This window comes from Melanotaenia boesemani, chromosome 2, assembly GCF_017639745.1.
Source record: "Melanotaenia boesemani isolate fMelBoe1 chromosome 2, fMelBoe1.pri, whole genome shotgun sequence".
Classification (NCBI taxonomy): Eukaryota; Metazoa; Chordata; class Actinopteri; order Atheriniformes; family Melanotaeniidae; genus Melanotaenia; species Melanotaenia boesemani.
This window is the reverse complement of record NC_055683.1, coordinates 16,060,974-16,075,063: the sequence shown is the minus strand read 5'-3', so window position 1 is coordinate 16,075,063 and position 14,090 is coordinate 16,060,974. Positions and strand designations below refer to the sequence as shown.

The following is a 14,090-nucleotide window of genomic DNA, read 5'->3' as shown; positions in this document are numbered from 1 at the left end:
AAAGTTGAGAATAATAATAAACAAACATGAAAAAAAACACGTTACAAGATGAACAGGAAACAACCTTAAAGCTGATATTAAAACAGCTAAGCATCAACTACTTTGTCAATCCACTAATACATGAAAAAATACAAGGTGTGTTAAATTTGATGCATTTTTCCAATATGACATCTTACACAGTTCTTAGAAAATCTTATGGCAGAAAAGGCCTAGATTACAGATATAATCAGATCATTTTTCCCTTAGCCCAAGGCCAGTCTACCCACTAACCTTCAGGTTATCCGCTCTGGTCTGTTTCCTGCTGACAAACATGGGAGAAAATATAACCTCCTTTGCAGGGGAGATAAAATCTAAACCATGAATCAAATATAGGCATTTATAGCTGTATTTGACACGTAAGAACATGTAACGTTATATATAATACATAAACACATCAGCCTGTATGAGACTACATGAATCATTGTGATAGCCCTACACCTTTTGTCTCAGTGGGGGTAAATGTGTGAGAGTGATTGTGAATCTGTGATTATTACTATCACATCTTTAAAACTTTATGCATAAATAATGTATGAAGTACTTCAGTTTGTCTGAGTTAGTAATAAATGTACTGGATCTGCACAGTAGTGATTTTTAGCTTCTCCGAGGCTATGTTTCCTGTTTTCCAGATCCAACAATCATGACGTGTTGTATAAGGAACACTGTTGATCATGAAACAGTATCTTCTTCATGATACCAGAATGTATCTTTCCATTACTGGCATGCTGAGTAGACACTGAGCCATGAAAAACAAACATAATTTTCATGATTTAAAAGAAAAATGTGTTCTTTTTTTTTTTTTTTTGCTTTGGAAATGGGGGGCGGTTCATAGTAACAGTCCCTGTCATGTACTTATCTAAACATTTACATTATATGAAGGTTCATGTATAGAGGGTAATATGTTGAGCAAATACAAATACAGCCAAAGCAAATAAAGTAAAAGTAATAATAATAACAATAAAAGAAAACAGTTTTCAATTTAGCCTTGAGGATATTTATGGATGAGTCTTTAACTTAAATAGGAAGGCTGTTCCAAAGCTTCGGAGCTACTACAGAAAAAGCTCGATCGCCAGAGAGTTACATAAATCAATATAAGGAAAAGAATGATGGCCATCTTACTGCCTGGCCACCATAATCTTGTATTCATTATCTATATAATTAGTATTATGGTAATTACATTTGCTCATTCATTATAAACCACAAAAGTGGTTACAATACTGACTACATTAATATTATTTAGTTCAGCTGTACAAAGATTGCTTCACAAACTCTATTTTTAAGCATATAAAAATTAAGAATTGTTGTGCAATTTTTATATAATTAATTTATTTATTCTGTAGTTAATGAATCATTTGTGTATCAGGAATGTAATCTGTTGAACTTTAACTCATTTAAAGATCTTTAAATTAAAATGTTTTCTATATATACTGTAAAGCAAAGTTTCAGGTCAGGAAAAGTTCTGGAATAAAAGTAGTGTTATGCACCACGTTAATTGTCCCTGGGGTTAAATTCAAATTTTTGTTGATGTACATAAATACCACATCATGTGTATGTCTGCAGAGTTTGCAAAAATGATTAAAGTGTGTTTTGGATTGAAGCTACAATGAAAACAGCCTGGAAATATTGAAAATGTTGAACAAACTGGACGTAACACTATTATCTGGACCAGTTCAGAGTGTGGTCTGTTTCACATAACCAGTACAAATTTTCATGGTGATATTTTTTCTTGGCTTTCTATTACGATCAATGTCGGCCTACTCAAATGAAAATGATCACCCTTTGAAGAGTGGGGAGTTGATTTTCTAGATTTATAATATAGTGCAAACAGCACTGAACTGCAGCCATCGGCTGCAAATTTAATTTCATGTGGATTTGTTTTAGTGGCACAAAATTTTTAACAGTGTTAGAGTGAATTTGTGGTGAAATTTTAATATTACATGTCAGGGCTTTTACAATAATGTACCAAATGAAAACATGGCAAAGTGAGAGAAGCCATTATTACTCTGTCCAGGTCACATTATATTTGTCAACTCACATATATTCTTCAGAGGACAGCTGAAAAATCAAACAAACAAACAAATAACAGAAAAATCTTAAATCAAACCAAAAGCAGAAATTTAGCAGCTAGCTTAAATACGTTTCAGCAATCAAATACCAAAAGCAGAGTTACATTAAATTTATAGATTATTTTAAAGAAATTAAATACAGCATCTTACATTAAATATCAAGCATAACATTCTGGAATAAGACTGAATATTAAGAAGTATACTTTGCTAGCTTGTTACACAAGCTAGCCTTTAGCACTTAGCTAGCTCTTTTAACAAGTTTTTGTGACAAGCTAGCAGATTAAATTGAAATTGTAAATTGAAATACATACACAGATAACATATTTGGTTGTCTGCACAACACTGAATTTTGAACAGTTACACTGTCTTTTGGTGGTGTCAGAAGAGACTTTGTTTTTCAATTTAAAATTATATTTATAACTACATCATATAGCTATAATAAAATATAATCATAAAACTGTGTATATCAGTCATGTGTATGTGTATATATGTGTATATGTGTAAAATGTATCATAACATATCATACATTTCTATTTATTGGTTCCTCCTAACCCAAAACAGCTATAAGAAATCTTTAAAGTAAGTCAAACTAAAGCTTGGGTCTCAGGAAGTTAAATAGCTAAGTTAATTTTATGACTTATCTTTTTTGTGCTCTTCATTTTAGGAACGTTTGTAGGATTAACAGAGTATCATCCACACTAAAAAATAAGCCTTCAGTTTTTAAAATTAACCATCAAAATGACATTTACATTATGTGTGAATTATATGAAGATGGATTTTCCTGTACATTTTTTATGTATACATCGCCCTTACAATGTGGTGGTGGAGTGCCGTGCTGTGAGTATGCGCAGGCGGTGAGCCTGAGTGTGGGAGTGCTTGTGTATGAGGCTGTGCACAGCAAGTCTATATCTGGCAGACATCAGGTTGTACAGTAAGGGATTTACAGCGGCACTGAGGTAGAAGAGGACAGACGACACAAGATTAAAATACTGAGACAAGTAGTATAAAAAGTACATTTGTGTGTCGGGGTATAAATATGTGTCGTTGAAGTGTGTGTCATTGTGTGTTTTTTCAGTGTGCAGGTCAGTGGGTACTGCTGCATACGTACTTGGGCTAGCTGTGGGTGTTGTAGTATTAGTACTGTCTGAAAATCTGCCTTGTTGTGTGTTAACATGTGCCGAGTCATTGTGTGCTTCCAAATGTTTATTTGTGTCAGTGTTCTTATGTTTCATGTCAGTATGTGTAATGCCTTGAGAATTCAATTCATGCATGGCCATATTGTTTTGTGTGTTGATTTTCTCCTCGGCTTTAGCACACAGGGTTCTTTTATCTGTCTCTGCAGGAGTGTGTGCAGTCCTCTTTTCAATCTGAGGGAGGGACTCAAAAACATGTGCATCAGACTCTGAGTGGATGAAGGGTTTAGAAACACTGTGCACGTCAATATCGCTGCTGTCAAAGCTGGCGTCAGCAAGTGTGTTAATGTCTAAGTTCGAGTTTGCGTCTGTGTATGTTTCCTGTCTTTCAGCACCGTTGCCAAGAGAAAGGGAGAATATGGTCCGACCAACATGAAAGGGGAGCCAGCACAAGACAAACGCCAAGACAATCACACCTAGAGGAGGTGAAGAGACATAGAGATAGAGAAATTTATGAGACTGCAGTGCTCTCACAGTCTGTATGATTATAAATCATGTGAAAATATATTGCTATGTGAATCTGTAGTGGCTTATTCCCAATAAAAAATAATTTTATTGATTTTCTAATCACATTGTCTCACCTAAACACCATCCACATTTTAAGGCTTGTGTGCTGGGATTTTTGGGCAAGTTTACAATGACAATGTTCTCCTCAGACAGAAAGTTGGGAGTAACAGAATATTGTTTTCACAGTGCTTAAAGTCCCAAAAGTCACAATGAGCTAGCACTGAGCTAGCAAGTGAATGCATGGGGCTAAAAAGTCATCAAATATTAGTCAAACTAGCTTTCCTCTAAATGTTTAACATGTTTATATTCTAACCTTTACAGTAATTGTTACTTTTATTACATCATAAACAAAACTCAAATAACATAACAGCAAGCATAAGCTATATTATGATTAAGCTAATGTTGCTAACATTATGGCAAATGAACAAGCTAATACCTGATCACTAAAGATGTAAAAATGTGCTAAAATTAAATTGAGTCACCTCTGTTTTGACATTAATAAACAAAAAAACATAAACAAAACTTTAATAAAATGCAGTATTAGTAAGCAGTTTTCATTTTCTTTTATTTCCACTGTATTTAGGGATGTTTTTGCAAATGTGTGTTTTTCCTCACCCAACATTTTGACAGTGTTTCGATGACTCTGGTCTCTGCGGTTACTTTTTGGACGGAGCCACAGTGTCCGTCCAATCAGGCTGTAAACCAGTCCCAGGATGCAGAGCGGTATCAAGAAGTACAAGTTGGAGAGAATCATCATGGCTGACAACAGGCCAGAGGAGATGGCGTAGTGAGTGCAGCGGCACTCTCTTCTGTCAATCTCTCCTTCATGGTTTCCATAAACATTCCCTTGTCTTCCTCCCCCTTCATCTTCTTTCTTTTTATTTTGCTGCTCTCCTTCAAACTCCATATTTCCCTCTTCCTCACCGCCTTCTTCATCTGCTACTTTTTTATCTTCATTTTCACTTTTATCTCCTTCCTTTGGTTTACTCTCCCCTTCGTTGTCAAACCATTTAAATTCTCCAAATTCTTCATTCCATGTTTTTGTCTTTTTCTCTCCTAAGATTTTCCCCTCTAATCCTGGATCCAACAAGGCCATGTGTTCGCCTCCTCTTTCACCCCCACCTATCATCAATCCTCCCTGTTCTCCCTCCCTGCTTGTCCATCCTGCATCCTCCCTCCACTGGCTAAGGCCAGGCTCCTCTCCCCCAACGTCCTCCACGCCAACCATGACCAACACCGGTGCAGCACTGACGGCCGCACCCAGCCACAGGCAGCCAATTATAGCTCTGGTTCTACGCCGTGTCACCACTGTCTTGGCTGTGATTGGCCAGCAGACAGCTAGGTATCTCTCCAGGGAGAGGAAGGTGATATGAAGGATGGTACAGAAGGTGCAGCACTCTGAGAGGAACATGGTTAGTTTACAGGCAAGGTCTCCTAAGGGCCAAGGTCTTGGTCTCCAGAGCTGGGACAGACACATAAATGTACATGATTAGTCAACTCATTTCTTTAATAACTGATATTAAACATTCCCTTGTTTGGAACTGGTTGGTTATACTAACAAGAACATTTCTACTAAACTAGTGTCATCTCTTTATGACCACAGAGTAGCATCTTCTGATGGCTACTTTCAGCAGGTCACAAAGCTCCGATCATGAGTTCACTGTACTCCAACGGCCTCCACAGCCACCAGATCTCAATCCAACAGAGTAGCTTTGGGATGTGGTGGAACGGGATATTCTCATCATGGATGCAGCTGACAAACATGCAGCAACTGTGTGAGGCTGTCATGTCAATATGGTGCAAAACCTTTGAGGAATGTTTCCAACACCTTGTTGAATCTATAACAGCAAGAATTTTGTTCTGAAGGAAAGCAGGAGTCCAAACCAGTACTAGCAAGGTGGACCTGATAAAGTGAGTGTGTACTCAAATGAAGGCTAAGTCTAAATGTGCATATAACCACTTAATTGACTTAAGACATAATTTAGATTTTGTATGTGTATTCTTTATTAGCATTTACTGTACTTTCAAGCCTTAAAACATAAGCATTAATATTGTTTTAACATACTAACTCTTCATTATGTCAAACATTTAATCAGAGCAATATCTCTCAATCAGAAATTTAATGCTAATTCAACATGTAAGCTCATACACATTAAATATTAAAGGAAAATGAGGCAGAAATTCTTTCTACTACACATCATTGTTCATTTACTTATATTTTCAGATGCTGCCTTTGTGCAGAGGAAGTGAAAGAACAATTTTAGCTCATTCTGAGTATAACACAACCATTGAATCCAGCAAAATTCAATTTAGAGGTAGGGGTTCCCCCTCAGGGGAAGGCTGCAAAAACCTGTTCAACCACAACTGTGGTTTAACAGAACAATATGTGCAACCAGAAGCAATACACTGTTCCTGCTTGTTCATTCAAATGACTGATCTGTTATGTCTTGGCCATAAGAAAATTCATCAGTTTGTAATCTAGTTGCATAAAAAATGCATCTAGTGTATGTACCTTATAGAGATCCAGAGGCAGGAGTAGAAGTATCAGTAGATCACTGATGGCCATGCTGCTCAGGTACAAGTAGGTAGAGCTTCTCATGTGTGGACGGAGCCAAACCACTAGAATTGTTAATATGTTTCCCAGAAGGCCAAATATCATCAGTGGAATGTAGACCACAGTCACGCAAACTAAAACAAAAAGCAAAAGAAACTGGGTTAATTTCTATCAATCAATGAATCAAACTTTATTTATAAAACACTTTTTGTACAAAGTGCTTTACATAAAAAAAACAACAACAATAGAATTGTATCCCAAAGAGTCCCCCAGACCACAAATAAATAAATAAATAAATAAAATTAAGTCATGTTCACACATACATACATAGAGCAATGCCCTTGATCAGCACTGTCCCTATCTCATTGGGGAAAAAACACTGGAATTTAAATAACAGATGTTAAGCTGACCAAAACATTTACATTAAATCAAATTGATAAAACTAAATTAAAGATGAAAAAATGTATAAGTAAAATAAGATAAGATAAAATAATAAGACACTAAAAGAGTAGAAAGGAAAATCTAGTAAAAAAGACTATTAAAATTGGAATAAAAGGCTCTTCAAAACTAATTAATTAAAATGTGAAAAGTCTGAAAAAGTACTAAGTAAAGTGGTAAATAATACAATCACTGAGTAATAAAACTAAATTTAATTTGAGAGACTTAAAGAGAAATAAATGTTAATAAACACCAATTATGAACACTAAAATGATATTCAATTAAGCACTTTACTAAAAAGGTAAGTCTAAGTTATTCTAAAAAATATCAACACTCTCAGCTGCTCTCAGGTCTTCTGGAAGGCTGTTCAAAAGATGACATATTTTTGACATTTGAGAAAAGCATATCTGGTTTTTATTTTGGTTCATATATGATATAAAGAAAATATTGGAGTAAAGACAATATAATGTAACATTAAGGGCATTAGAAGGCTGCATAAATAATGTTTTGCTAACTTTACTCATGTTGGTTATATAAGGCATACACCTTTATTTCTCTACCTGTACTTTAACCTACGTCTAATTTACATCAGCAAGAAGTACAAAACAAGATATATTTAATGAATTTATCATTCATTTATACAATTCATTTATAGATTGACATTTTAAGGTTATAAATATTTTAATTTCCCAGTTATTTAATGCTTTGTTGAATGTTTTTCAAAATTATCCTGTTGTAACGGACAAAATATTGTGAAAACAGTAAAATGTTCTGCCTGTAATTTATATTTTTGTTGGTGTAAGCGTTAATGAACCAAAAATAAGTTAATTTATTCATTATATAGATTTTTAACAAATCGGCCGATTAATCTGTAATCTGATTTTTTTCTGCCAAATATCAGAATCAGTATCGGCCTAAAAAAATCCATATCAGTTGGGCCCTAGTGCAGGATATAGGCAACAATAGATATACCCACTCCTCCCTGAGCCGCTACCTTACCGTGGTGGTAAGGTAGCGATCCTAGTAGCTATGTTGTCGGGGGCTTTATGCCCCTGGTAGGGTCACCTATGGCAAACAGGTGTCTAGAGGAGGGACCAGACGGAGCACGTCTCAAAATCACCTCTATGATGATGACAAATCATGGACTCAGGCTTCCCTTGCCCAGACGTGGGTCACCAGGGCCCCCTTCTTGAGCCAGGCCTGGAGATGGGGCACGGAGGCGAGCGCTTGGTGGCCAGGCCTTTGCCCATGGGGCTCAGTCGGGCTCAGCCCGAAAGGGTGACATGGGCCCCCCCTCCCATAGGCTCACCCCCTGCAGGAGGGGCCATAGGGGTCAGGTGCAGTGTGAGCTGGGCTGCTGTTGGAGGCAGGGAACCTGGCGGTCTGATCCTCAGCTGCAGAAGCTAGCTCTAGGGATGTGAAATGTCACCTCTCTGACGGGTAAGGAGCCTGAGCTGGTGTGCGAGGTTGAGCGGTTCCGGCTAGATATAGTTGGACTCACCTCGATGCACGGCTTGGGCTCTGGAACCACGGTCCTTGAGAGGAGCTGGACCCTCTTCCATTCTGGAATTGTTCCCGTGAGAGGCGCAGAGCAGGTGTGGGCATGCTCATTGCCCCCCGACTTGGCGCCTGTGCGTTGGGGTTTACCCCGGTGGACGAAAGGGTAGCCTCCCTCTGCTTTCAGCGGAGACCTGGAGGGGCGTGACTGGGAGGAATGGCCCCCCTGATCTGAATCCGAGTGGTGTTTTGCTGTTGGACTTCTGTGCTTGTCATTGATTGTCCATAACGAACACCTTGTTCAGTCTACATCTCTTGTCACACATTTTATTCTCTTAGAATGAGCTATTTATATTTTTTACTTTTGTGCCTCTGAAAGGAGAAACAACTGCGTGTGTGCAGTGAAAGCCCTCTAAACTAAAGCAGCAAAACCAGCTTTGTTTCATAGAACATAGAAGAAGACAGTACACATGTACACAATGTCGAAGTAGTTACCTGTAGTGCAGACATTGCTGCACCTGTGGCCAGTGGATCCACTCACACATGAACACATATTTGGCCACTGGCGGCCACCATCCATTCACAACTGTGCTTGGCATTTAAAGTAATTAATATGCCCATCTTTACCACTAGATGTCAGTATTTCTTACACACTGTACCTTTAAGTAAAGTTGGACCAATGTTAACAAACAACGGATAAAATTGTCATCTAAACCTAATAATTCACTGTGTTGAACATAAATCATCTAATTTCCTTTTCACTTATCTAGGCAGTTTTATTTATTTGTATAGCGCATTTCATGTACAGGACAATTCAAAGTGCTTTACATAAAACAAAAGCATTACAGATATTAAGAAATAGTAAAAGGCAGCAACACATAGCAGGAATCACAATAAAATAATAAATTACATTAAAATGATTAAAGCAAGATGAGTTAAAAAGTCACTGTGCAGAATTCATGCACATAAGAAAAAGAAAATGTTTTTTAAACAGGATTTAAAAAAGTTTCTACGTTTGGTGAAAGTTTGTTCCACTTGTTTGCAGCATAACAGCTAAATGCTGCTTCTCCATGTTTAGTCTGGACTCTGGTCTGGACTAGATGACCAGAGTCTTTAGATCTAAGAGCTCTGCTAGGTTTATATTCTCTGAACATATCACAGATGTATTCTGGGCCTAAACCATTCTGGGATTTGTAAACAATCAGAACAGTTTTAAAATCTATTCAGTGACTGACTGGAAGCCAGTGTAAAGATTTCAAAACTGGTGTGATGTGTTCAGATCTCTTAGTCCTGGTTAAAAATCTAGCAGCAGCATTCTGGATGAGCTGCAGATGTTTAATGCTCTTTTTAGGAAGTCCTGTTAAAGGACCATTACAGTAATCCAGCCTACTGGAGATGAAAGCATGGATGAGTTTCTCTTGGTCTTTCTGGGAAACTAAACTTTTAATTCTATTGATGTTTCTGAGCTGGTAAAAAGCTTCTTAGTGACAGCTTTGATGTGGCTGCTGAAAGTCAGGTCTGAGTCTATCAACACTCCAAGGTTACGAACTTGGACAGTGATTTTAGGAGCCTGAGTCTCCAGGTGTTTGCCAATGCAGACCTTCTTCTCTTTGCTACCAAACAGAATAATCTCAGTTTTGTCTTCATTTAATTGTAGAAAATTCTCCCTCATCCAGGTGTTTATTGCTCCAGACACTGACACAATAAGTCTATTGGGCAGCAGTCGTCTGGTGACAGAGACACATAAAGTTGTGTATCATCTGCATAACTTTGATAATTAACCCTTTGATGCATAGTGTCCACTACAGAGGACACATATTTAAAGGCTGTTTTTAAATGTATGCATGGGTGTGGATCGTACATTAGCAACTTCATTGGACATTAGTGAGTCACCAATACTCTGCCACGTATAAAGAATTACTACATTTGATATAGTATATATACATACATTGTAATTACCAAGTTTGCCTCAGTGATAACCAGGACAAGAAAATGATCCAGATGTTTTTATAGAAAATTTATATTGTATTAATATGACAAAATATTATTTTATAAATATTTTCATAGATCAAATAGAAAAATCAATACACTGAGTAAAAGGTAAAATAAGATTAAAAAACAGAAAAACATCAATGTGCATGTCTGTAAAAGTAAACTATTTTATTTAAAAAAAATAATGGTACTGTTTTGAAATAATTCAGGCACCAGAGTGTTAATGCTATAGTTCTGTAATATTTGACCCAAAGGGAGCATATACAAGTTGAACATACGATGTCCAAGGACTGACCCCTGGGGGACTCCACAAGTCATGGCCACTCGCTCGGATTCATAGCTGCCGATCGTAACGAAATAACCTGAACCTAATAGGACCTGAACCAGTTAAGGACCGCTCCAGAAAGTCCAACCCAGTTTTCCAGCCTGTGCAACAGGATTCTGTGATCTACAGTATCAAACGCAGCACTGAGATCCAACAGAACCAGGACTGATACTTGACCAGAATCAGTATTCAACCTAATGTCATTTAATACTTTGACCAGAGCTGTTTCAGTGCTGTGATGAGGTCGGAAGCCAGACTGAAATTTATCAAGATTTCCACTTTCATTTAAAAAGTCATTAAGCTGGTGAAATACAACTTTCTCAATAATCTTGGAAATAAAAGAGACAGGTCTATAGTTGTTCATTTTAGAGGCATTTGGAGTCCTTTTCTTTAGGAGTGGCTTAATAGCAGCTATCTTTAGTGACTTGGGAAAAATGCCTGATGCCAGTGAGCTGTTAACTATCAGTAGGAGATCACTTTCTACTGAGGTAAAAACTGTTTTTAAAAAGTCGGATGGTATTATGTCCAGAGTGCATGTTGTTGATTTATAATGCCAAACTATTTCTTGTAGGATTTTTAAATCAACCATTTTAAATTACATAATTTACATAACATCAGAAATATTTCCGGGTTCCGAGTGGTTTTCTTGTTTGACCATGTGGAATTAATATTTTGCCTAATTATTTAGATTTTTTTGGCTAAAAAAAGTTGGCAAATTGGTTGCATTTCTCAGTGGAAAGGAGCTCTGGGCTTATCTGTATAGGAGGATTTGTAAGTTTTTCAATCATAGCAAACAGAGTGCGAGAATTCCTGTTAATCATGTCAGATAAATGCAGCTCTCTGGCCTTGCACGGCTCATTGTTATAGTTACGCAGGCTTTGTTTGTACAGCTCACAGTGAATTTGAAGTTTATTTTTCCGCCATTTCCACTCAGTTTTTCTGCATTCTCTTTTTAGGCTGGTGACCACAGTGGTGTTTCTCCATGGTGTTTTCTGTTTGATCAAAGTGCTCTTGGTTCTTATCGGTGCAACAGCATCCATTACATTCAAGATTTTCAGATTGAAATTATCCAGGAGTCCATCAGCTGACTCTGCACTGTTTGTTGGTAACATAGCTATGGCCTCCACAAACTTAGCACTTGTTCTTTCATTAATGTACCTCTTCCTAACCGAGGAGCATGTTGGTTGGACATTCTGAGTGATGAGTAAATCAAACAAAATACAAAAATGGTCAGACAAGGCCAAGTCAGTGACAGCAAAAGAAGAAATTTCCACACCCTTTGAAATAACCAGGTCCAGAATGTGACCTCGAATGTGGGTCGGTTCTTTTACATGTTGCCACAAACCAAACATGTCCAATATGGAAGAAAATTCCTTGACATTACCATCCGTCATGTTATCTATGTGAATGTTAAAATCTCAGTTAAGATGAAATGTTTAAATCGGCAGAGATAACCAACAATAATTCAGAAAATTCATCAATAAAATTTACACAGTGTCCTGGACGTCTGTAGATGATTAGAAATAGGATTTTAGGAATGCCCCTTAGGCAGATATTCAAAAGAAGTAAAATCAGCAAATGAAACGTTTACAATGGAATGAATCTTTAAATAAGGCAGCTTCTCCTCCCCCTTTCCTCCCGTTTCAACATTTATTCATAAAGCTAAAATGGGGGGGTGCTGTTTCATTAAGAACTGTAGCCCTTGTGTCTTCTGTTAACCATGTTTCTGTCAGAAAAAGAAAATCTAAACTGTGAGAAATGATGACATCATTAACTAAGAGACACATTTTGGACAGAGATCTAATATTAAGTACAACTAACTGTTATTAGAAATCTTGTATATAAATTCATCATGAGATTGTATGTATCTAAAAATGATATTATGGTTTTAATTATGCCTAATGAGAGCAGTGTACAATATAACTCTGGACTCTTGAGGCTCTGGAAAAAGTGCTGGTATGGATTATAGACAATTTATACTCTTTCTGAATTGCCTTTTGGTGTGTGTGTGTGTGTGTGTGTGTGTGTGTGTGTGTGTGTGTGTGTGTGTGTGTGTGTGTGTGTGTGTGTGTGTGTGTGTATGTGTGTGTGTGTGTGTGTGAGCGTGTTTTTGTTTTTTTTTTATGTTTTTTTTTGTTGTTGTTGTTTACTATTGTTTTCTTCTTCTATGGACCAAATTGTGGGTCTAAAATAAAGATTGAATTGAACTGAATTGAACTTAATTATTAAATAATATACCATCAGATTTGCTGGTTTCCACAAACACTTTTGGATAAGCTTTTCTGTAAGAAAAAACTTGTCTCTCGGTGAAATATTAAACCATATATCTATATATAATTTGAACATTAATACATGTTTTCCACACTGACTAAAATTAGACATCAGTACTTAGTAATTATCTGCAAATTGCTGCATTTAGTTTCTTTACATTAATACTAACATTTGTTGTTTCATGATTTATTTTATATTCCATCTTCGTCCTATGAGATCAATTTAGGATTACCTGGTTTCTTTAAAAAAAAAAAAAAACTTGAAATATAACATTTCTGTCATTGTTCATTTAACCCACCTAGTTCAATCAGTCCAAACATCGGTTCTTCCCAGTAACAGTCTTGGTTGGAGCAGTCCTCCAGAAAGCCAGGTGTTAAGCCACAGTTTTTCCCCTCACAACCCCTGCTCAGGTCTTCCACGTCCATCAGATCCATGATACCACCAGGTGGGAATGGACAGTACAAATGACAGCAGAGAAAACGACGAGGAGAGCGGTGTGTCCTCCAGATCACAGGCTGTAGAGGTGACGCATGCTGATGGATTTCCTGTGACGCTCGATACCCACCAACAGTGAAGAGGATGGTCAAGGTAGAAAAGTGATAACTGGTGAAAACAAAAAAGAAAACCTAAATGAACACTAAGGTTTCACTATACTAAATAAGCACAGCTATTATATCTAAACTGCTTTTTATATATAAGGGTTTACCTACTTATTACTAACAGCTAATATCCATTAATCAAATCTATAATTTACATATATTCATTATCACTGAAATTATTTATACCAATTAGAATAAACCAATATAAAAAACACATTTTTGCAACTTAAATAAACATACACATGTTATTTTAACTTGAATATAGTATACTCGCTGATTGAGAAGAGCCTTGTAGGATGTATCACTCCTGTGGATGCACACACTTGTTCTTCAGCCGTGATACTGATTTTTTCCACTTCACTCTCTCCTCTTCCATCTCACTCTCACCTCGCACTGTCAGCACAAACCTGTAACCTCATATCTGTGTTAAATGATTTCATTAGAGGTTCAATTCCAAAACAACTTTCTTTTTTATCAATTGTAAAAAAAAAAAAATAAAAAAAAAAAAACATTTTTTAGGATCACTGCCTACATGTTTAGCTGTTTTTGCCCTTTCCACAGAAGCACTATCCAAATTAGGCTATACCTGGTTTTAAAGGTGACCAATCAGGC

At 36.8% G+C, this 14,090-nt stretch overlaps 1 protein-coding gene across 1 annotated transcript; it reads right to left on the bottom strand.

The window, feature by feature from the left end:
- Nucleotides 1-2,911: 2,911 nt before the first annotated feature.
- On the bottom strand, nucleotides 2,912-13,851 carry LOC121656945 (growth hormone secretagogue receptor type 1-like). The gene is made up of 6 exons (XM_042012204.1): nucleotides 13,719-13,851; nucleotides 13,178-13,482; nucleotides 6,315-6,490; nucleotides 4,418-5,264; nucleotides 3,654-3,711; nucleotides 2,912-3,140 (listed from the first exon to the last, which is right to left on the bottom strand). The coding sequence occupies exons 2-6, from the start codon at nucleotides 13,311-13,313 to the stop codon at nucleotides 2,912-2,914; spliced, it is 1,446 nt and encodes a 481-aa protein (XP_041868138.1). The 5' UTR covers nucleotides 13,314-13,482; nucleotides 13,719-13,851.
- Between the last annotated feature and the right edge of the window lie 239 nt (nucleotides 13,852-14,090).

Excerpts from the sequence above, each read along its gene's own strand:
- LOC121656945 (XM_042012204.1), bottom strand. The coding sequence starts at position 13,313 with ATGGATCTGATGGACGTGGAAGACCTGAGCAGGGGTTGTGAGGGGAAA. Across the intron at positions 3,712-4,417 it reads AAACACTGTCAAAATGTTGG|GTGTGATTGTCTTGGCGTTT; the intron begins GTGAGGAAAAAC and ends CACCTCCTCTAG. Across the intron at positions 3,141-3,653 it reads TTTCATGTTGGTCGGACCAT|ATATTTATACCCCGACACAC; the intron begins ATTCTCCCTTTC and ends CTTCAACGACAC.